The 24,641-nt window shown below is 38.9% G+C and overlaps 1 protein-coding gene across 1 annotated transcript; it reads right to left on the bottom strand.

Annotated features, from left to right (window-relative positions):
* Positions 1-16,346: 16,346 nt before the first annotated feature.
* Positions 16,347-18,920, bottom strand: LOC115012459 (uncharacterized). The gene is made up of 4 exons (XM_029438082.1): positions 18,741-18,920; positions 18,264-18,599; positions 17,978-18,114; positions 16,347-17,160 (listed from the first exon to the last, which is right to left on the bottom strand). The coding sequence occupies exons 1-4, from the start codon at positions 18,805-18,807 to the stop codon at positions 17,074-17,076; spliced, it is 627 nt and encodes a 208-aa protein (XP_029293942.1). The 5' UTR covers positions 18,808-18,920; the 3' UTR covers positions 16,347-17,073.
* Between the last annotated feature and the right edge of the window lie 5,721 nt (positions 18,921-24,641).

The raw sequence follows: 24,641 nt of genomic DNA, 5'->3' as shown, positions 1-24,641 counted from the left end.
TCAGTTCTGCTGAATCACCAGCCATTGCATGAGTGGAGGACGAGCCAAACAAGGACACAACTGTTGTTGTACGATGGGTGATTCAGCTCCATTTTTGGTTGACCTTTCCATCTCTTTGTTTCAGATGAAAATATATCTGCAATTGTTGGCTGGATTGCCACAAAAAAATCTTGTACAAATATTCATGGGCCACACACAATAAACCCTAATGACTTTGATGTTCCCCTTACTTCTCCTCTAGCGTGATGTTCGCATTCATGGTTTCCTGTTCCTGTAACAGGGGATGGCCCGATGAAAAGATGTTGCAGCTCTCTAAGATCAACCACACACTTGTTCTTTTCTTTTCCCCACTTCCACCGTCTTCTGTTCCTCTCTGCATCAACCCAGTCAGTGCTGTACAAATGAGGTAAGTTCGTCCGGTGGCTGGTGAGTCAGTTGTCCCAGTCTGTTTTGAAATTCTTAGAGATACTTCCTACCGCAAGACATTCATTTTCTGCCAATAATGCAACCAACATGGTAGTGTTCAGTGTTGTCACTGGTTTCAACTCAAAGACAGTGGGTCTGAGGGAAAGGGAGTGAATGTGCCGCTATATGACTGGAAGATGTGAGTAAAGCTTATGTAATGTGCGTGCGTGCGTGCGTGCGTGCGTGCGTGCGTGCGTGCGTGCGTGCGCGAGATCAGCATCCTACTATTTCTGTCACGCGTTCCACCCACTATTAGTTTATTTTCATTTGGTTTTACCCCTCACCTGTTTTCCACAGCCCTTCTCCTCACCTGCTTCTCATTCCCTCATTAGTTCTCTCAGAGGATATATACCAGGTCTCTCCCACTTGTTCCCTGCCAGATTGTCTTGTGTTTTCCTGCCAAGCTCTCCAGCGATCGTCTAGTTTACCTGTTTTCCTGACCACCCCGTTTTGACCCTGCCTGTTTCTGGACTCTGATTCTTCTGCCTGCCCCTTACTGGATTTGTTTGCCTTTTGGACTGATTTACTGGTATTTGACCCTGGCTGGATTACTGAGTAAACTGAACTATATTGTATTCTGCCTGTCTCTGTGTCGTGCTTTTGGGTTCAGGTCTGTCGGTTCCAGCGACCCTTACAATTTCTGCCACTACCAGCGCCACAAGACAGACGATATATGTAGAGCTGAGACCAAACTAATGCAAACTCAGATTTTATTACGCTGCATCTTGAGTGAGAGAAATATGAGGCTAAGTGATGCTTTTCAGATAGTCGAACAACATCAGAAAGGCGCTTCCCCAAACTTTTCTGACTCCGAAAATGTATGTAACTTTCCGAAAAAGACAATCAGACGTTCACACCCTCTTCACCCCATCATAGGCCAGATGGAACAACTATTTTGCTTCCCGTTGAGGTCAGACAACACATCATACGAACTAAGAAATGTCCTTAGGTAACTCTGACTCCAAATTTCAGCATTATTATTAACTGTTTTACAGTAAGTATTAATCTAAAATGGGCGTCGTAAACGTCAGTAACCGAGCAACTTCTGGCTTCATTGTTGATTCGGAGAGGAAGCATGGACTTTTTTAATTACTAACTGGGCGTTCAGACTGCCAAAGGTGCAATAGCCAAAGAGTCAACCCCTTTTTCCTGTTTTAACTGCAAATCATTAATCTCCCATGAGCCCTGTGATATCACCATCGGTCTGATTTGCGAGTGTGTACATATCTACGTGTGTCTTAGATCCTTATGGAAACATGATGGAACAAATAAGAGGCAGCCAAATCTTTTCAAGCATAGCTGCCAAAAAGCATGCCTGTACCTATTTACTCTTCTAGCTGGAAATACAGATTGAGAGAGGTGAGGTGAACACACACAAACTCCCACACACCCTTACTACACAATGTTCTTCAAATTGACCAAAGTTTACCGATACAACAAAAACAATGTAGCACAGAGACCATAATAACACACCACAAAGTTGTGTTGATAAAATGATATTTGGCATTTAAGTGATATATTCCAACACTGCCTGTAGCTGCATGGTTTAAAGTGAGGGCAAAGTACTGACAGACATAAAGCTAGCAAATATGTATTAACCAATCGTAGTGAGCTTAAATACAAACTAAAGGAGTGACACCTGAAAAGTTCAACTGTATGTTGGCACAAAGGTGTGCACGCGCATGTGTGCGCGCGCGCGCGTGCAAGTACCTGCTCAGTCTTGTCTGAGCCCACAAAAAACACACAAAGCACATATCACAGCTTGAACAGGTTTCATAAAACCCCTCCAACACTCAGCTCTATGTCTTTTTTTCCCCTCAAGGCAACTTGTAATCTTTGAGGTCATATTTGCCTTATGACACTGCCATGTACAACGGAGGTCATTACGTGCACATGACACATGAAAAGAATGAAACCAGTGTTTATTCTAAAGGAACAAAAACCTACTTCGAGCAATGCCGCGAGTCATATTGTGAACCTAAGTTATTGCATTGCTGCCTGTGTATTTGCTATAGGCCTCAACTGATGGATGTCAATTGCACTGCTTAGTGTAGCCGTGTATGTGTGTCTGTGTGTCTGTGTGTGTGTAACATGACCGGTCAAGTGCGCAGCTATGCCTGAACAAACATGTCAACTGATTAGTTATTGGTCTCAGATGACTAGAGAAGGTAAACAGAGGGCAGAGGGTGCAGCACTTTAACGTACTTGAAATACAAGAGCTATCATACGCGCAGACACACACACATGAATGAAGACCTGCAAACAGATACACATACAAGGATGGAGGGATTTGCCAAATGCATGCTCTGTCTCTGAGATTTCTGTGTTTGCAAAAGGAGGCCAAGTGGCGTCTTATTTGAGCAGGATGTGAAGAATCTTTACCTTCTTCTTTCTCTCCCTTTTCCTGTCTTCTTTTACTTCCACCTTTCCCTTTAGGGCTAGGTGGCGTTTTGATTCAGACATAAATCAACTGTGTGGCAGACATTATTGAAGTGTAGCCACAACATTATGAGGCGTTTTCTTTTACACTTATTTAATAATAACTGCTGTTATTGCATTCTGCCCACAGTTATAAAGCTACCATCACTAAAGACTGTGCTCTGCCACACCTTTTGGTTAACTTGTAAGTGAGCCATTACTTTAACTTGCCTTTTTGGTGGGTTTAAAACTTTTTTTTTTATTAAACTAGGGTGATATGAAGACATATTTTGTAAAACTACGTTTTTCTAACATTATTTAATTTATTGAATTAGCCAAAAACAGACGTTCCTGTCTGGTTAATTATCAATTCACAATTACTAAATTGATCTTGATGAAATATAAAATATATATCAATAGCACAATATAAAATGACTTATAAAGTGATAGAGGATTTTACACACATCACCCACCCCTCCTGTCAAGTTGTGTGTGTGCGTGCAGTTTGCTCCAACATAAGCTGATTTATATAGAAAGCCATGATAATTTATTTAAAGTCACGAGAAATCGATATGCTTAAGATTCAAATGTCAAAAGTACAAATCAAATAATATATGTTTTTTCTATTATTTAAAGACAGTGAACTAATTCATAAGTTCTGATCCTGTGTCTCTGTGTTTACTGTGAATTTATCTTTTTTAAATCTTTTTTTTTCTTCCTGTAAAATGTTGACATATTTTTGATGAGGTCAACTGTCCTCCTCAGGTCTTTATCTCCCTACAAATACGTGTCACGCCATATTTTCAAAGTCCCTTTTTAGCGATCCAATCAAATTTAAAGGATCTGATATAAATCCCTCTCGTAAATATACCTCACCCACATTAATAGGTTCACTTGGAAACATGTCATATTACGGAATTTGAAAATGCTTTATTGACCATTATCATATATCACAATTATTTGTTCTGTCAAAATCACAACGTGAAAATGTTAACATCATTCATCCCTAATTCCCTTCCTCTTCCATCTCTCTGCTCACCCATCTGTTCCATTGTGCTTTTATGGCCCTCATTACACATGTTAAGAGTGCACTGCAAACACACCGTTTCACAACTCTGCCTGTGAAAGAGCTGGGAGCGGATGGATGGGTGCAAAGACATAGAGTGAGTGGAAAAAAAGAAAGAAAGCAAGACAGACTGAATGGGGAAACAGCCATTTTTCAAGATTGTTTTTACTGCCCCAGATAAGGACTTTACCTGGATGCATTCTTAATAAGTAAGGACCACACCAAACACACACACACACACACACCGACAGACTCATGCACACATGTGGTCACACAGCGAGGAAAGATGGCCATGACCCTGAACTGCACTCCTCCCAAATGAATAGCCGTTGTTCTGCCGCCAAAGGTATTAACCGACAACACCTTTTCCTACCTTCAACACGATCCTATTCCTCACTCACCACGCTCATTGAAAACTACGCTTTGACAAACACACAGTCACCTTTCTGTACTCTTCACATTGCAAACACAAGTCACACAAATCACATCATATAAAAGTGTTTTTAAGTCAGGGTTAGACAGGATACTGCGGTCTATAAAACAATACTGGTGTGGCAGATAAGGATTGGCCTTCCTTCTTGAGAGGCTGTTAAAAGCCACTGAGTCCGTTAAATAGTCCAAAGAGCTTTATGGGTTGAAACTCCCCCAGGAAACATGTAGTTACTGTATATCATGGGTGATCAACTGAGTGGGTGATCGTTTGTGTGTATGTGTGTGTTAAGAAATGTGAGAAAGACAGAGAGAACGAGATTTAAGATGCCGGCTATATTATCTGCCCAAATAATTCACCATTGTTTTTGATGCTGCTGTTTACATTCCTCTTGGTACAAATTGAAAAAATGCACTACAGGAATGCACTGCTGTTTTGTTTTGTGTTTTGTAAATTAACCTTTGAATCCTCGAATTTCAGGAGGACACAAGTGGTGACGTCTAAACCCTCGCCAAGCCATTTTATCACTATAGCAATAAAGATAGTAGGGTGAGCAATGCATGTGTTGTGCATGAAAGAACCATGATAGTTTATTTTATTTTATTTTATATGGACATCACAGTAGCATTATAATTGTGACATACATTAATGACAGATAGGACCAGACAAGTTTCTATATTCCATCATTACCTAATTGATATGTTTATTGCCTGTACTGTATGTAATCACATGTATAATAAAGTTGGTCAAGCTGAAACTGAAAATGAAGCATGACACCCTCAGTAGAGTTCAGCCAGTTAAAATAATGTTTGATCCACTCCCAGGTGGTTGTAACGTTATAAAGAGAGATTATCTCGGACACTACTTTGCTATAAGTAATATAAAGAGTTTGTGTGCTGCCAAAAACAAGGCTTGCACGCAGCTAACACACCATTATCTTTCAAAGTCTCCGCTCCAGTAAGCTCACAGATTTGAATCACTAACACTTAAAGTGTTTGCAATAAAATATTCTTTCGTGTCATGACAAGACAACGTTGCTCTTGCCAAAACAGTGGAGTTATTGTCTCTTGCGTGGGCTCTGCGGCCTGCAGGTGAAGTAATTTCCACAGTTCCTTTTTATGGTCATTTCCCTTCAACGTTAGTGGTAAAAATCTTTCTAATCAAGTCTATAAGTTAATCAGATGACTTGAATTTAAGGTCACCTACTAAAGTACTTTAATTAATACAGCTATTTGAAATAAAATGTATGTTAGCCTGTCCAAACACTTTATCATTCTAATGCACATGTTGCACTACACATCAGAACCTCTCTGAGCCTGCCATTATCTTTTTACAGGCTCTCTCCTGGCCTCAGGCCTACAGTACAGGCAGTCTGTTGTATCAGTTGACACCCCCATCAGCAGCAGCAGCATCACAGAGCTGCATTCTTGGCTGCAGATAATAAACATAGAGCAGAGTGGACAGCAGGCTCCACACGGCTGAGAGGGGAGGACCATACACAGCAGAGACAAGACACTGCAAGTTAGTTATGAATAAGTTACATGCATTTAAGCCCTGTGCACAACCACATATGTTTTTGCTTTACTATCTATCTCTAAAGAAAAACCTGTTACACAAATGGCCAAATGGCCAAATTGACAGTAAACACTAAATCACGCCTCCTTTGTTACCGATGCAACACTTGTCAATCTTTATATTCTCGTTATAAGTTTACAATGAAAATGAGCAGATTTAACGCTCAAAATGATTGGTAATTTTTTTAACAATGTGTCCTTGATTTCAGTCATAGGTGGCCGTTTATTTTGTCACCAGAGTCTCAGCAGAGTTGCAGGAGTCGGATTTCATTGACAGGACGAGAGTAAGGCAAGTTGACTGACAAGACGATGGCGGAGGATTTGGTTTGAGTAAACTGATGTGTCCTGTTTTCAAAGTTATGTCCCAAAGTTGAACCTGTGACCATGACAGCACTATTTCAGATCATACCATACTGTATGTGCATGTCCACGTGCTCCAATACCTTATTATTCCATTATTGACAGGCTTCTAGGTAAGCCAAATTGATGGCTACACCATCAATGGCATGCTCTGCTAGATGACAGGGCAAATATGTCTCAACACAGTTTATAGCTTGACTTTCAAGTTACCATCTAACAATAGCTGTAGGCTCCGAATCAAAGCCCTGCTGACTCTCCAGTATAAACAGGCTAAAAGCCGTAATGCAGCGCGGCGTGAGGCGTTTGTCACACAGGTACAAGTAGTGGAATTAGGTGTGTATGCGTGTGTTTTTGAGCAAAACATAAAAGCACATACCAGGTGGAGTGTACTTGAAAAAATAATGACTCTGTGTGTGTTGTAGAGGGCTGTTATTCATACAGGTTACTCATTGATCCAGACGACTTGAGGGAGTGGTGTACAAGGCGGGGATCGGCTCCACAAGCAGCTGTGAGGGGTTGTATGAGTGAACACAGACACACACACACACACACACACACACACACACACACACACACACACACACACATACACATACACACACACACACACACACACACACACACACACACACACACACACACATGTAGTGTATAAAACCCCCCCTCAAAAAACGACATTTACACACATTTTTATGCATAAGGTCTAAAACTGAAACTTCTCATGTGTCAGATACACAATCTTTCACATTGTGTGTGAGGGTATTTGCGTACAAAACATACACACACATGCTGACACACAGGCCGACCTTCCTCTCTCAAAGTCACCCCTCCACCTCTCTGATGTTTGTCTAAACACCCCTACATGTTAGAGAGGAGGAACTTTTACAACACACACACACAAATCAGACTACACACACACTTTGTTATTAGACAATTCCCCGAGTAGAGCTCTGACAAAGAATGTGACAGCTCCACACACGTCGCACGGCAGAGGGAGAACACACACACAGGAGGAGGAGAGGCGGCATGACCCAACATGCACTTGGCTCCGATGGAAAACTGTCGGACGCTCCATCGCACAAAGACTCGGGAAAGAGGAGCCATGAAAACTGGCATTCCGTGGGATAGAGTTGTGTACACTGAACTGAGCCGGAGCTTAGAGGGGAGGAGAGAGGGGGGCAAAGGAGGCTCAGAAGATGATGGAAGTGATAGTAAGCAGTGCTGAAGAGTAAATCTGCAACTAATAGATTAATCAATAGTAAAATGTTCGCCATCTATTTTGATAATCAATCGTTAAAGTCATTTCTTTATGCAAAAATAGTTTCCAGCCTCTCAAATATGGCGATTTCCTGTTTTTCTCGGTTTTAAATCATATTAAGCTGACTATCTTTGGGTTTTCGACTTGACAAAATAAGACATTTAAAAACATCACTTTGGACTTTTAGAAGCTGGGATGGATATATTTCACATTTTTTTGACAAGACGATTATCAATTAATGTGGCAAATAATCTGCAGAATAATCAATAATGAAATGAATGCTAGTTGCAGCCCTACTGGAGAGAAGTAGGGAGAAAGGAGGAATTAGAGGAGATGAGAAAGAAAGTAAGGTGGGAAGAAGGAGAAAGAGGGACGTCAAAAGTATCAGTGAGGACGCATATCGCAGCCCTCTGACTCTATCCATCGAACAAACAGCAAGGTGGCAAACATTTCTCTGCTGAAAGGCCTTTGAGCCAGACAGTAACATACTTTACCTGCACACTTGTCTTCCAAACATCTTTGATAAACTGCATAACCTGTCTAATACCCAGTTACAATAACCTCCACATCTTATAAGAAACTATTTTGCAATAACTACAATCACATCCAGCCAGTCCCAGAATAAACAGGCTTGTGTAGATTTGATGCAGATGTATAAATCAAATCATTCTGCACTGTTTTAGTGGGGTGGAGTGAATGAACTGCACTGTAAAACTGTCCATCAAAACAGATTAACAACTAACTGTCTCATGATTAGAGTAAACAGCATGGCATGGTAATAATTTACTTTTTTTCTTCCGACAATAAATTAATCCTGCACAAACTGTGTGCACTCCATGCAGGCCATAAGTGGTACATTAACCCTCTTTGTTGTGTTCTTCAGTAAACTCACATTTTGCCTGAAGACTTTTAGAAGAATGAGCTCACCTTTCTGTCATGATGTCATATGTGTAAGGCTACAATAAGAGATCATCTGGCCTTGAAATGGTTTACAACCACACCCACAGATCCATGTGAGGGCCTTTTTTTTGCAAAGGGGAAATTAAAAAGAAGAGTGGTTCAAAATGTTTACTTCTCTGAATGAGCAGTGATAAAAAAATATATATATTAAGATCTCTGGGCCCCATCCTGCACGCACACACCAATACTTTACAAATTGGAGCTTTTCTTTTTACTTTAATCAGGCTAATATTAAAAGAAAATCCATTACCACGTTGTCCAAGAGCAACACGCTTACCTGGATATGAATATTTCTTCATGATTGTAGCTGTTTCCTCTCTTATTAGTTAATTTCAGTTTGAAACCAGTTGATGAGTCGCTCCGGTTTCTCAGTGTGCGTCAAGAGGAGGTTTGCATCCGTAACTTTTCCCGGTTGTTTCTTTTTGTGCGCTCCTCTCTCTCTCTCTGTGCCTCTCTTTCCAATGCCACTCCTGGACGGTCAGCTTTTCAAACGCACCTGGGCACGCAGGTAAATTCACTTCTTATTGAATTTCCTGAACTTAATCCTGTCTTAATTTCCACCGCGAACCACTTGGGGAGACAGTCTGTTGGGAATGGATACAATCCCACCTGCGCTCCTGACGCACGCCCAGTGCAGGGGCGGGAGTGGTTTACTGTAACTGTGGGGATTTTCACGTATCAGAGCTCAGAGGTGGAATAAAGGCATTTAAATAGTATCTGATGTAGTCTTAGAGTTTGAGGAGGACTATGTGAAGTAAATGATTAATTAGACAGCTCAGTAATCCGGAAATTAAACTGGTCTGGTCTGTTGCGCAACAGTTAAAGCAGACATGCGTGCATCATAAAATAAACCAACACATTATAAAACGTGTTAACCACAATTTGAAATAGATACATAGAAGGTTGCTCTCCCTCTGTGTGTGTGTGTGTGTGTGTGTGTGTGTGTGTGTGTGTGTGTGTGTGTGTGTGTGTGTGTGTGTGCGCGTGTGTGTTGTTTCTAGTATAAACTTTGTGGCTGGGTGGGGCCACGTAGTTGAGTTAACCCACATATGTTCAAACATTCAGCTGTGCCCAGGCCTTTAACCTTTTCTTTTATTCTACATGTCAAACTGTGGCAACCTGCTTCATGTTCATAAGATCTATAATTCAATGCCAAAAAGAGCTGCACTTCTGAGCTGCAGAGACCTCTTGTGGCTGCTGCCTGCTCTCGTCCTCTCAGCACTCTGATCTCTGGTCTGTGTTCAACAGCTCAACAACAGCATTGACACAGCAGATATCCATATTATCTGGCATGTCCAACTCTGATACCTCAATCATTTATTCAGGTAAAGTAGCTCAAATTATTTAAGTTCATTGAAAGCACGTTCCTTCTTTGGGGTGTAATCAGTGGGGGATAGACTACAATTTATAGGTAATAGACGGAATCGGAGTTTCGGGCTTCCGGTGGAATCGCAATGCATGCTGGTGTTGCAAGACTAGAAAAGTGAGCACCAACTCTACAAGGGCCGCCATATTGGATTTCTTCTCTATGTGTTTACATTGTATTTAGCTTATTCTTCAAGTGTGTTTATATTGCAATCCCCCGTTCAAATTATTTCCATTTCCAACAGCACTAAAGAACAATGACAGAAGGCTAGCATGGACCAAAGCTGTAAAGAGACAGGATTACAATGGGAAGTCTTGGGAGCCCAAGAAATCTTCGCGGATTTGCAGTGAGCATTTCATGCAAGGAAAACCAGCAAATGAATTCCCTGATCCTGAACTCGACCTGGGGTATGTAGTCTATCTACTTGATTTATATATTGACATTGTTATATCGCTGAGGAGTCATGCTGTTGTTTTCATTGACCCAGCCATCCTGCAATGTCAAGGGATCAGGCACTGAAACGCCACTAGGCATAACCAAAAGCTTAGTCTTTTATTTTTCTGTGATTGAAAGTCTTTCGTTAGCTGTTGGTTGCTCCTCAATGCCCATCTCTGATGCAGCAAACACCCTGGCAATAAGCTCCAGTTTTGTTCCTGAAACCTTTCAATTCCGCTTGCGGCATACTTTCAAAGCTTCGACTTTCCACATCTGAACCTCATCATAAGAAAGGAGTTCAGAACTCATTGTAGAGTAGTAGGTTTGTTTACAACACGCTTGAAGAATAAACTAAATACAATGTAAACACGTAGAGAAGAAATCCAATATGGCGGCCCTTGTAGAGTTGGTGCTCACTTTTCTAGGCTTGCCACCCCAGCATGCATTGCGATTCCACCGGAAGCCCGAAACTCCGATTCCGTTTGTGGGAAACAGGTGGCAACAATCAAACACACGTGATGGGATGTTACATTCTGGTCCATACACATCACACACATTCATTTGGTTTCTAAGAACTGAGATGACGCACTTGACTTTTTTGTGGAACTTCCCTTACCAACCTACATTTAAAAGCTATTGAGCGTTTGTTTTTTTTACTTAAAAGGTTGACGCAGCACTGCTATGCTGAAGATTGGAAGCTTTAGGCTCACTGAATCCCTCTGAGGATGAATTAATAATTTGAAGTCTTTATTAGTGATTGCACTTATGTTGAAGTGTTTTGAGGCCTCTATCGAGAGGGTTTAAGTAGTTACTGAGTGGTTGGACAAGCACCAAAAAAGTAAAATCTGAATAAGAAAATTATAATAATGTCATGCCACCTTTAAAATATATTTAACTCAAAGCTTAGACATTGCTGAGTCAGTTTTTTTTTAGTTCTGTAATACTTCAAATGGGATGCTCTGGATTACAACGTCAGCATGGCCCACTGCTTACCAGCAGCAGCCAGAAACATTATCAGGAACATCTGCAGGAACAGAATAATATCCTTAACTGCTGATTCAGAGGCTCAGTGTCTCTGTGTTCCAGATGGATCACACATTGGTGGCTGCAAGAAGCGGCCACATAACTCTCCAGGGTGCCATCTCACAATGCAGGGTTATTAAATGATCTAAGTACTGATGAGTAAAACCTAAAAACATGCTTATGGAGAGCCGTTCAGACTTTTACTCCCAGCAGTTATCCAGCTGACTGGATTGTCTCGCATTGTGAGGCTGCTGTTAATATTCACAGTTAATAATGCTTTTATGTTAATATTAATATTTTAAAATGTTCTATTGTTATTTACATAAAACAATTGTCATCTAAGCATAATTTAATGTTTCTTTTACTCATTGTCTAAACTGGAACTTATGGAACAGCTCCAAAAGTTGCCATGCTGCACATCTAAAACATCAAATGATGGACTCTGTGGTCTGACATGGTGTCAGATCTCTGCAGCAGAGTGAGGGTCCCAAACATGTGTAACATTCGTACCAAGGAAAGTTAATCCAATGTTCTGTGGAGACGCTTTAGCCCAGATTCATTCTAGATGAATGAGAAGTACAAACAAAGCAAACCATTGTGCATTCCATAATGTTGTATATGTAAATGAATAAATTAAGCTACATACTTAGTGTTAATCAAGCCACGCACATGATGATTGTAACCCAACTACTAACATTAACACCAAGTCCTCTAATGTTAACATTAGTTTGAAGGTTACGCAGACTTCGCCTAGGGGCCGGTCATTCAGAATGGCTGCTGTAACTGCTACATGCACAAGACGTGGGTATCATCATCAGCTACAGCAAGTCAGGCATATAAGTAAAAGGGGAATCCTAAAACACCACTGGGTCAATTTGTACTGGCATTTGCATTTGAAAAACGTGTTGATGTCCAGTAAACATTCCAGACTGCCAACCCCTCATGATCATAGGGCACCCTGTTCAAAAGGTTAGCTATTTTAAATGCTTAGGAACTTATGTAGATAGCCACTTTTATTTTATAGATAACATATTATGTTTTTTATAATAGCTATGCAAATGTGACACCTATTTATGAAGCTTAATGACTTTGGGGTGAGTCAGAATTGTCACAGTCTTGATTTTTGTATATCCTGTTTTATTTTGAAGTATTCACTCCCCCTTATGTCATGTCTAGTTGTACTTCCTGTCTGTGTGTTTCTTCTCTGTGATTGTTGATTTGTTCCTCCTGTGTCCGTTCACCTTGCCCTTGTGTTTTAGCCTCTCTCCCCAGCTGTGTCTTGTTCCCCTCTGTAGTGTCTGTGTGTATATATCCCTGTCTTTCCCAGTGTTCCTTGTCAGATCGTCATCTAAGTGTCACCCTTGCAGATGTCTCCTCGTGCTTCCTCGTGCTTCCTCGTGCTTCCTCGTGCTCCCTCGTGCTCCCTCGTGCTCCCTCGTGCTTCCTCGTGCTCCCTCGTGCTCCCTCATGCTTCCTCGTGCTCCCTGTGTCATCCTGGTTTGTCTTTTCAGTTTACTGTTTACCTTTTGTATTTTGGTCATTTTGTAAGCTTTTTGGAATAAAGCCCTCTTTTTGTTAATCTCCTCGTCTACCGTCTTGCATTTAAGTCCTCACCTTTTCGCTTACCGTGACAAGAATATTCTTTAAGTGGTGTACACAAATCTGGCAGAAAGCATCTTGTCTTTTAACATGATCGCTCGGTACGAACACTTGAAGGTCAAATGTAAAGGGAAACTGTCGAGCGGTTACCACGGCCAGTAAAGTTTCAGGGAAACCACAGATGGTAAAAGAAAAGAAAGCTCGTCCCATTTATTGTGCCCATATTTGGAATAGCTTCCCTCAGGAACTGCCATGAAGCACCAAAAATGTCGACAAGAAATAATTTGTCCCAAGCGCAGTTAAATTGGTAAATACATAAAAAAAACATACAGGGTCACCTGTTGAATGTTTAACTCTTGTTAAATCTGCACATTTGTTTTGTGTTTGCGGAATTTGCACAATGTACTTTTTGTAATAGGCCTACTAAACTGTATTTTATTGCACATGAATGAACTTGAAGTTCTCCCATTGTTTGTACTGGTTTTTTTTTACTATTGCCTTACTTGGAATTCATGTTGATCGTGGTGAAGTCAAAGACACTTTTCCACATTGTGGACAATAATGTTTTTAACTTAACCTAATTTCCTCCACAAAGTAATCTCCAAGAAATCACATCACAACAAAACTCCTATTCATGTAACTATGTGGATATACTGTACGTATGTTGATACCCCTTATCAAAAATTATCAATAAAATGATACGAAAGTCCATTCAGATTACGGATAAATATATGAATGTTATTATGTTACATTTAACTAAAAAGACTGACATTGTATTTGTGAAGGGGCCTCTGACATATTTACGATATATGCAGGGCCATAACCACATCCTGTTACTGTTAACTCATACAAGCTCTAACCAGAAAACCATATAGGTGCAAGCTAGCTACACAAGAGCTCTCAAACTTTTAAACATTTTATGACTTGCATGGAAAACACTTGTCAGATGGAGTTTGAAACCAGACACTTTGGATCAAAAAAATGTTTTCACCCATCTACATACACCTCTAAAAGCACCTAGTGAATGTCATAGTTTCCGCTCTTACAGTACATCTGATAAAGAAAACAGCTTCTGACAGAAAAAAAGCTCAGAAGAACGGTTTTATTACTCAACCTTGAACAACAGCACCTGTGTGTGTGTGTGTGTGTGTGTGTGTGTGTGTGTGTGTGTGTGTGTGTGTGCATGTGTGTGTGTGTGTGTGTGTGTGTGTGTGTGTGTGTGTGTGTGTGTGGATAATCAGAACTGATGCTGAGGCCTCAATGTGGCTTGGAAGTAAAAATATCATATCCTCTGGTTTTGTAAACATGCACAACAGCTCATATTGGCTGTGTAAAACTGTGGCAGATTATTATCTTTTACTGTGCGGTACAGTACTTTTGTACTTCAGGTTCATACCTTGTAATTTGGTGTTTCCTGTTACAAGTTATGACATGTATAGAAACTGATGCAGTTGCACAATCAGGAGTTTTCTTCACTTACGTACAAAACGGTGTCTGAGTTGATACGAATCGGTAGATAAAATGGAACCTCTGCTGGGTTAAAAAAATTGGCCTTAAAGTAACTTTGGCCTTGTGGTGTAGATGCTCTTGGCGTCTTGTTGTCTATGCGCTTATGATGTCTTTCTTGTAAGAAGGGGCCCTGTTTCCGTTTGTGTGCTACCACTCAATGCGCAGTTTCAATGTCTCGCTAGACTTTTTACAAGGTGTTAAACATTTCCCTGCTTTGCACACACACACACAGGTGCATACTCACTCCACTACACCATGACACATGTCCCACATACAGGCGTAAACACACACTTCACACTTCTTCGGCTCCTCGGTGCAGGAGAAAGAGTCACAGCTTGTGACCGCACAAGTAAACATTCTTGCAAGCTGCCACAAGATGAGATTTTTTCTTTTTGATTCTGTGTGACATTTTAATGTTGACTCATACAGTGTATTCTTGGGCTCGAGTGTTGATGAAACTTGTCTTCACTAGTTTGAACTGTTCCTTGATTTACAGTGTTTAAAGATGCCATGTTTGCATTAGTGAAAACATGCACTCGGCTCGACCTGGCACCGCTAATAAATTATTGTGCTGTTTTTCAAAAGGTTTCTTTCTTCTTGTGTGGTTCAACATTTACTTTGACTTGTTGAGAAAATGAAAAGGATTCTATTCAATTTCAAAAACACTGAATTCTCCTGTGTGTCACACAGACATCAGAGTGACAAATGGATATTACGTCAGATGTTGGTTGCAAAAATAATTATGAAAGCAGTAGATGTTTTATCAATGTAGCTTGTTCTTTGTTTTGATGTTTTCTCTTTGACAGTAAATCCGTGTAAGTGCAAGTTTACGGTACCCTCCCTCCTATCACCACTTTACAGGGTTCCCAGATTGAATCTGTGTCTCAGTTCAAATATCTTGGCATTATCATTGATGATTCTATTAAACCTCACATTTTAGAACTTTTGAAAAAATTAAGAATTAAATTAGGTTTTTATTTTAGAAACAAGTCCTGTTTTTCTTTCGAGGCCAGAAAGAGATTAGTCTCTGCAACGTTTCTATCTGTGCTGGACTATGGAGATGTTGTTTATATGAATGCATCGTCTCAGTGCCTCAGCTCTCTGGATACCGTCTACCACGGGGCACTGAGATTCATAACAAACCTCAAAACCCTGACGCATCACTGCACCTTATATGCTCGTATTGGATGGTCTTCCCTGACCACCCGTGGACTGAAACACTGGCACATCCTTATTTATAAAGCTATTCTGGGTACTCTTCCACAATACTAAAGATCTACATTAGTTGGAAATGTAATGGACCATATCGGCTTCGCTCCGAGGACTTTAACTGTCCCAAAGGTCCGTACAGAACTTGGGAAAAGGGCTTTTAGTTACGCTGCTCCGGCTGCCTGGAACCAGCTGCAGAATGAGCTGAAACTCAGAGAGCTGGTCTCTCTGAACAGACTTAAAGCAACTCTTAAAGACATTGAAGCAGACCGCTGTGTCTGTAAATATTTAAATTAATGTTGTGATTTTTGTTTTGTTTTTTGTGTCTGTAACTGTGCTGCTGCCTATCTTGGCTTTTGAAAAAGAGATTTTTAATCTCAATGAGACCTATCCTGGTAAAATAAAGGTTAAAAAAAATAAAAATAAATGTTACTGACTCATGTCATCTGTTCTCTTTTTCAGTAATCCACATAATTCCAGCGTTGCTCATCAATCACCAAAGTGTCAGGTTGCAGCTGAGATAAGTCTGTGAAACTTCAAGTTTTCCCACTCAGAATGAGTAAACTCATAAGTCTAGCATTACTACAAAATGTAGAGTAAATGTTTTTATGCTCACACCCAAACCATGTGTCTGGTTATCACATTGACCATACAGAGTAAACAGAGGGTCAGTGTTGTCGTCAGATTTTTATTGATAATCATATTTAGATATGTAAATCTCATAGACAGTCATTTCTCTCCTAACATGGAGAGACTGCCTCCGCCCCCACTCAGGAAATATTACAAAAGAAATACTTTCCTCATTTCTGGTTAACCTGGTATTTCCTTCTCATTTATTTGGACTTGAATTAAAGCACAATACAACAAAAATATAAGAATTATACAAAGGTCATGTGGTTATGTAGATGGGACATTACAGTTGTTATTAATGTTACTATACATTGTATATATCTTTAAATGGCAAATTATCCCTGCCTGTATCAATACAATAAATCATATGCAAAAAATGTATCAACTCTGTACAAAACCATGAAAGAAAATCTGAAATTGAAGAAGATATATTTACATAAAGAATACATGTCAGGGTACAATCCAGTTCTTGCCAAAGAAATACAGGACAAACTGTGACATCTATGCTTCTCCACTACTTTCAAACAGAGTTGTGTTATGTATTTTCATACATTAAGTCAAAATGTTTATTGACAATGCAGCTGTTCCCATGTTGTACCTTTTAGCAATTCATGGGACGCATTGTTTTAACTGTCTTTCACCCAGACACACACAATGCCTGAAGGGATGTTGGAGAACATGCAGAGTTGCAACATTGCTTCACATGCACCACTTGTGTCTTAGCGGTGAAGATGAGGCGTTTTGAGGTTGCTCGCTTGCAGGCTGACATCTTCAGCGACTGAGTTGTCCACGCATGTCCTCGTAAACATCATTGGTGGCGACGCTTCTCGGTTTCTTTTTGGTGCGCAAAGACTTGTCCTGGTAACAACAGATAGTGTTGTCAGCATGTTAGATTTAGGGGAGGATTATTGTTCAATGCACTTTTTGCTACTTCTTTTCACTGAGACTTTTTTCTTAGATCATAGTTTATCTTTCCAATATGACAAGTTGTATAAAAAGGGACAGCTTTAAAGTAACATTTCAAAGATATACTTTACTTTTTTAAATGATATCATCATATATAACTATTTATATAAATGTGTATATATATATATATATATATATATATATATATATATATATATATATATATGTGTGTATGTATGTGTGTGTGTGTAGTTATACATATAAACATTTATGTATACACTGTATTGTATTATACAAAGATGCACTTCTGTTATTTTGTCCTCCTATTGATATAAATAGGGAGGACAGAATAATAGAAACAATTGTGAGTATAATACAATACAATTCAACAGCACCACACACTGCAGACAAAATGTTGTTGTGAATATATGTACACACACATTTATATATAAAAATTCCAAATTCAACATTTTGCTATGAAATACCTTGCTCCCATGCAGCTACCCTTCTATCGTGTGAAAAGTGACACGGACCATAAACCTCAGCTGTCAAACTGAAGGAATAAATACGACAAATAATTCCACTATGAGTGATTGTCAGACGAGTGGAGAATAACAGGAACATGGAAACCCCTGACATTCCATCAAGGTTTGTGAGTCATAGCCAAACACAATTAAAAAGAAAGAAAGAAACACACACACACACACACACACACACACACACACACACACACACACACACACACACACAGAGTGAAACACATGGGTACCTTGAGGATGATCCATATGAGGAAACACATGATGATGCCAAGCAGCACTGCACCACAGATCAAAACATACACCAGGCTCTGGTTTGAAGGGTAACACTGCTGCACTGTACTATCTGTTGAAGGATGAGTCTGCGATTCTGGAGAAATATTGTTGATATTTAAACTTAACACCTAAACAAATATTGTACTTAAGATTTATCTTATACCTGTCACTTCTGTATTAAACTATTGTGACAATATATTGTAGTGAAGGTTTTGTCAGTATACATAAATTGATGGGGCTCACCTGCCACCACCAGGAGCAAAGATCCTGCGCCTTTCGTCTTTTTGTTTTGACTGGACTTCTGATCAAACTTCTTGTACACGCACCAGTACGGTCCCGTGTCCTTAGAGGTCAAGTTTTTGATGAGGATGTCGATGTTGGGGAATACTCCATCTAACTGAAGTCTGCCCTTGAACTCTTCGCCAATGGTATTTTTTCCTGATTTGACATCTTTGTAAAAAACTTCAAACTCCTCACTGAGACCCTTCCTCAGATTCAGAGAATCTTGGCTTTCTTCGGATAGTCGGCACTGGATAGTGACGGCTCCTCCAAAATCTCTCCATTCCACTCCACTGCTCACTACATAGAGAGACGCAAAAAACATGCACAGCTGTTTCATCTTACTTCACATTTCATAAAGCTTTATGAATTAATCCTGCCTTACATTATTATTACAAAACACATTTGTGTCTTTCTTAGGCAACATATCATCGGTCTTACCTGGGCCACTCAGGGCTGTGCAGGAGAGACAGAGGATGGTTATGAGCTTCAAGCAGACAGCAGACATGCCGACAGTGACTATCACACAAAGGTTCACATGAATTCTAACTCTTCGGTAGGAAATGTTGTTTCACCCATATCAACAAATGCATCTACTAACAGCAACACATGACCTACATGAAAGAGTTTGATGTGGGCGAGAAGGTGTGGAATCAGACAGACGTATTCAACAGTGCCGGAAGTGAATATGAACTTTAAACTGTTTGTATGCCTGGTTATGCTCTGGTGCAATGTTAGCAGAAGAAGTAAAAATAATAATAATAAGAAAATATGTCTGAGGATAACCAGAGTGTTTGAAAACCAACTATTTTACTATTGTAAAAAGAAGAGCTTTTATTTAAGGCGTCTCACACAGGCAAAGACATTGTTTTTTAATGCACTGGTCAATTTTGAGAGTTTGGGCTTTGCTTCCATAACATGTCTTCTTTTGGACTAGTGGAACGAAAACATATAAAATACACATTTAAGTGTTTTTTTATTTTTTTTACTGTGTCTAATTGCACGTAGATTTCTCTTAAATTCACCAAAAGTTAACATTAGATAATGCCTCATTTGCATATTTAATCTAAACATTTCAGTATACAATATAGGAAAGTAAATGATAATAAACTGGAGGAAGGTTCTTGGTGATATCTATTGGTTACATTATTTACCCTATTCACATGTAGTGTCTTGAAAAATATATGGAATTTTACAATACAAAAACGTTTTGTTTTAAAGCAAGTAATCAACTTGGGAAGTTTCACGTGATATCTATTGGTTAAAATGTTTAACCTATTCCTTTGATTTGTCTCCACTTAAGCTAGCTGTCACAGACATTTACATCTTTAGACAGGAAGTGTATTGATAGCCATGACATTAAAGAGGAGCATTAGAGATAATGCAAGCGTTATAATGTGTTTACGTCTCAGGAATCTTGACCAAAAGTCTACATGCGAAAAAACGTTTTAACTAAATTCTGAAATCCAGACAGACAGTTAATATAAAGTACATTGCAAAGTGAGATTAACAGCTATAGTGACTGCATCAATAATATAAACGCATAGCATGAAATATCCTATCAGCTTGACAAAAAACAGATTCACTTTCTCAAAATTGAAAAATTCTCATTTACAAATTCACAAAGTCACATGGCTCATGCTGAAAGGGAAGTTAGATTGTTTCTTCATTTGTTTAAATCATCAGACAAAAGGAAAACATTAGCACTGGTTGATTTGTTTTTGACAGCTTGCACTACAGGGTTAGGGTGTCAATGCATATTTCACACTGGAAGTAGGTCAAGAGGTTTTGTGTTAGCAGAGGATGTCTCTGTTTTGCATTGCCCTCTTGTGGCAGAAGAACAAACATGTCTGAGTGTTAACCATTTTAGATGAAATAAAGTTCTATGTAAAAAAAAACAAAAAAAACAAAGAGCAGGATAGAGGGGTCACATATTACTTTAACCCCCACAGTTTAAACATCGATTTAAACAATTGAGAAATGGTTTTCAACACACTATAATGTAGTTTTACTGTTTGTTATTTGTATATGTCAACAGCCATAACTCCTTCTGTGGGCAACAATAAGTGGAGGCTGGTGTGTAAACAAATAATGAATGACAATATAGTAAAACACAGTTGTAATAATATAAAATGTGTTTTCGTAGGAGAGGCTATAACTGTTTATATATACATTACATATACTGTATATTACAAACTACATTATAGTATGTTACAAACCATTTGTATTAATAAAGTGCTTGTGTTTTCTAAATAGAGGGGATTAAAGGAAAGTGTTACCGGTGTTCAATATAATAGGATACACGGATATATAATAATAATAAAGAGACGACGACAGAGAAATAGACAATTATATATTTAAGATTCATAAGTGGATAAACTACATTGCTGGATTAGTACATCTCAAAGTATGACATAAAATAATATTAAGTTATATGAAGACAAATAAAGTGTTGGTAAAAAAAAATAATTAATGACATTTTATTGTTGGTGCTCGCAGCATTAAAGAAAATTACATTCATCAATTTCAACAGGAACATATCCTTAAAGATAACCTGTTCACGCTTAATTCCAAAATAAAGAATAGTAAAGGAACAAAGAGAAATGGGATCTAAGACGAACTATTAGGAAAAGTGTGCGGCATACATTGTAAATGTGTCTCTTATATTCAGTCAGGCAAATGATCCATGAGCCATATCTCAATTGTAAAATCATGTAGAGTAGTTGGTGACAAATTTTATTTTATTTGTGCATCAACTGTAAACAAAATATCCAACCATATATGTAGGTATAATAAGGATCATGTACCTATTGCTCACAAGGTTTTACAGTGATATAAGATGATTACCATTGCAGTTTGCAGCTGAAATGACCTCGACAAACTCCATTAAGTTGTCACTGTCCCGAGAGAATTGTAAACATCAACATCAATAACATCAATAAAGGCTTTCACCGTCTTTGGAGATAAATTCAAAAACCACTCCCTGCTCTCTCTGCCTCCCTCTGGGACAGATAAAAAAAAAAAAAGGTCCTCGTTCACCCCACTGTTCTTCCATCCATCAATCCCCCTCCTCCAGTCTCATCCGGTTAAGGAGGCCCAATGCGAGCTGGCACAGACACTGCAAGGAGGGCTTTTACGCTCCCTTTGTCACGGCTCTGTCCATTTGCCAACCAGTGCTTCCTGTTTGGGGCTTCTGGTGGGTGGAAAGCACTAGATCTTTTGAGACCGCAAGATAATCAGGAGGCTGTGTCTGTGGTCAGAGAACAGGAAGACAACAATAATAGAACATCATCTATTTAATCATTAGATTATTTTCTCAATATAACAACATCATTAATTTCAGGAGAGCAGTAATGCTGTCTTCCTCAGGGTGCTGGGATGATGAGCAACATATTAATAGTGTATCAACAATTCTCCTTTCTCCTCCTGTCTAGTTGCTGAGTCAGTGCAGTGTGACTGAATGGGAGCATTGATTGCCTGATTGCTCGCCATGTCACTCAGAGATGACTCACCTCGTTTCCTCAAATCGCTTCCACGCTCTCATATCCTCTTCCTCTCCAGTGATCTCCCCCGGGAACACACACGGCCTCATCTGGGCTGCACATGGTATGTTGGTCCTGTCGATACATTGAAGTTGCAAATGAGCAAGGGTGCTTACACATTCATCCCAGACTTCAGTTAAATAACTTGGCATATGGCGGTGGGGGAGGAAAATGTTAATCTCCCGTCTCTCTAGAAAGATTAGTAGGATGATCAAGGGGGGATAGAGAAGAGAGTCTGTTTCTAATGTGGTATTACTGATTAGCTGTTGACCGGGACGAAAGAGCAAACTGCTGTGTCGCATTTGTTTGCTACAGGAAATACAAATGCAACTGTACACCAAACATACTGACATACTGAAATGACTTATTCATAGCTGAATCATGTTTAGCAGTAGAAAGTATATTTTTAGATTCAAGTAATGTACTTAAGTACAATTTTTAATTACTTGAGTATTTCCATTACAGTGTGTTATTGTTACTTTTATATTAGTACATCACCTGCTCTTTTCTTCTTCTGTAAAATGGTTGTTTATTTTATTTCAATCTTATTAAACTTGAGTGAAAGCTGCACCAGTAGGGGAAAGAAGTACTCAGATATGTTATCTAAGTAATAGTAGCTATACTACAGTGTAAGAATACTACTATGTATAAGCATCAAGATATACTTAAAGTACCAAAAGTACAATTATTCATATGCAGAATGTTACATATTATATCACTGGATTATTATCAGGGATGCATTTATGTGCAAGCATCACTAATACTGCAGTTGAGTAGCTTAATCTATAATAATACATACTTTATTAGTTGATTCATATGTTGTACTAATAATCTAAATCTAAATGTATAGTTGTTTTGTCTTTAAGTGTCTTATCTGTTGCCATGTTTTTATGTTTTGTGAACTGATATATGATATATATATATATATATATATATATATATATATATATATATATATATATATATATATATATATATATATGATATGATCTGAATAAAATCCTAAATCCTGCAAAGTAACAATGTCAAGCTGTCAAATAAATGCAGTGGAGTAGAAATAACAAGATTTTCCTGTGAAATGTGGTGAAGTAGAAATGTAAAGTGGCATATGATTGAAATACTAAGTACAGTACTTTAAAATTGTACTTAAGTACAGTGCTTGAGTAAATATACTTTCCTGGTAACTACAATTGAGGACACTGAGGTCCTCGGTATATTTCTAGGAAATTAGGGGTTTTGGCTTCCTGTGCGGAAATACTATTCACTCATTTCTCATATGTTTGCATGTACATTAGAAAAATATTGAGTAAAGCACTCGAGATCCATTCTGACTCTGTCTTGCGGTATAATAAAAGGCACAGGACGTTCTCTGTGGGTACAGCACTTACTGAAAACAAGCATTCATTGAGTGCCCTCCAACATCCTGGCATTTCTCCAGGGCAGGAAGTTATTTTCCTGATCTTAAGTGACCTCTCCATGCCTTTCATGGCAGATGAGGGCTTAAACACACCGCTGTGCCACAGGCTGCTCAGGGTTCGGCTCTGAAGGTGTTCGAGTTGTAGCTCAGGAGGAAGACAGAAAAGCCACATGGAGCATGGATACCAGCACAATATACTGGCCATGGTGAGCACAGCATGAAGACTTGCAGGAAATACTAAACTTGGTCAACACGACCTGTCAAATCAGCCATTTGATATTCCCTGTTATTTCTTAAGAGTGTGTGTTATCACTGCTAACAGATCAGTTGTGAGCCCCTTTTTGCATTTCCCATTAAAAGGCTCATGGGTAAGCAAGTGAAAACAGCTCAAGTTCATCTTTCGATCCTCGTTTTCAATCTTGAGATTCATTCTGGACTGAGATCTTGAAAATATACGATCAAAAGTTACTTCCTGGGGTTGAATTTTGGCACCCATTTCTATGATAATTGGAAAATTTAAAATGAGCATTATTTTCTCATCTCTGCCATTTAGTCAATTTCACAATTATAGCCAACATGCTGTTATCTGTCATGTTAGTTGTGTAGGGGAATTGCTCTCTGGCTTGCACCAACTATAGGTGACCATAGCTCAAAATGTTCATTATATATTTCACAATAAGGGCATGAGAACAACTCTCTTCTCCAAATACAATATTCCTGAATTGTCACATAATTGGATATAAAGTAACCAAAACAAATTTGGTTGGTTACTTATTTGTCAAAAAGGGTTGTAGAAATTATATTTATCTATATGCACCAAAGCTATGAAACACTTTACCTGCAGACATTAGGGAGGCAAGCTCTCCCAATATTTTCAAAAGTAAACTAAAAACATATCTCTTTACATTTTATACAATCTTTAATGCTGCTACTTTATGCCACTTTAAACTAATTTAAATGCTTTTATTAAAGCAGCTATTTTATCTAACTAGTCGTTTCCACGTTTACTATTTGTATTCTATTTCACATTTACATCAACATATTATTGTACTGTAAATCATTTTGTACTAATGTTTATGTTTTTGCTGTAAAGCACTTTGGGCTGTAATTCTTGTATGAAAGGTGCTATACTAATAAAGCTTATTATTAGTCAGGATTTACCACCAGTTGTGTAGTTGTTGATTCAGGGAATACCTCCACGATAAAATAACTTTTAATCTGTAGACAACTATGCTCGCTACAGATGTGAAAATCTGAAATGAGATCATTTTTGGGTAAGTCTGATATGTCAAAGATAAATAAAACAGGTGGTGTAAAGAATGCATCTCCTTACTATGTTCCTAATGCTGCTTAAGGAAAATAAACTCAGACCAAGACAACCAT

Source organism: Cottoperca gobio, chromosome 8 (genome assembly GCF_900634415.1).
Source record: "Cottoperca gobio chromosome 8, fCotGob3.1, whole genome shotgun sequence".
Classification (NCBI taxonomy): Eukaryota; Metazoa; Chordata; class Actinopteri; order Perciformes; family Bovichtidae; genus Cottoperca; species Cottoperca gobio.
The sequence above is the reverse complement of the archived record's forward strand: the minus strand, read 5'-3'. Positions and strand labels throughout refer to the sequence as shown.

Bases quoted from the DNA above. Each gene is read 5' to 3' on its own strand.
- LOC115012459 (XM_029438082.1), bottom strand. From the start codon at position 18,807: ATGTCTGCTGTCTGCTTGAAGCTCATAACCATCCTCTGTCTCTCCTGC. The intron at 18,600-18,740 runs GTAAGACCGATG...CTCTCTATGTAG, and splicing joins CACAGCCCTGAGTGGCCCAG to TGAGCAGTGGAGTGGAATGG. The intron at 18,115-18,263 runs GTGAGCCCCATC...ATATTTCTCCAG, and splicing joins TTTGCTCCTGGTGGTGGCAG to AATCGCAGACTCATCCTTCA.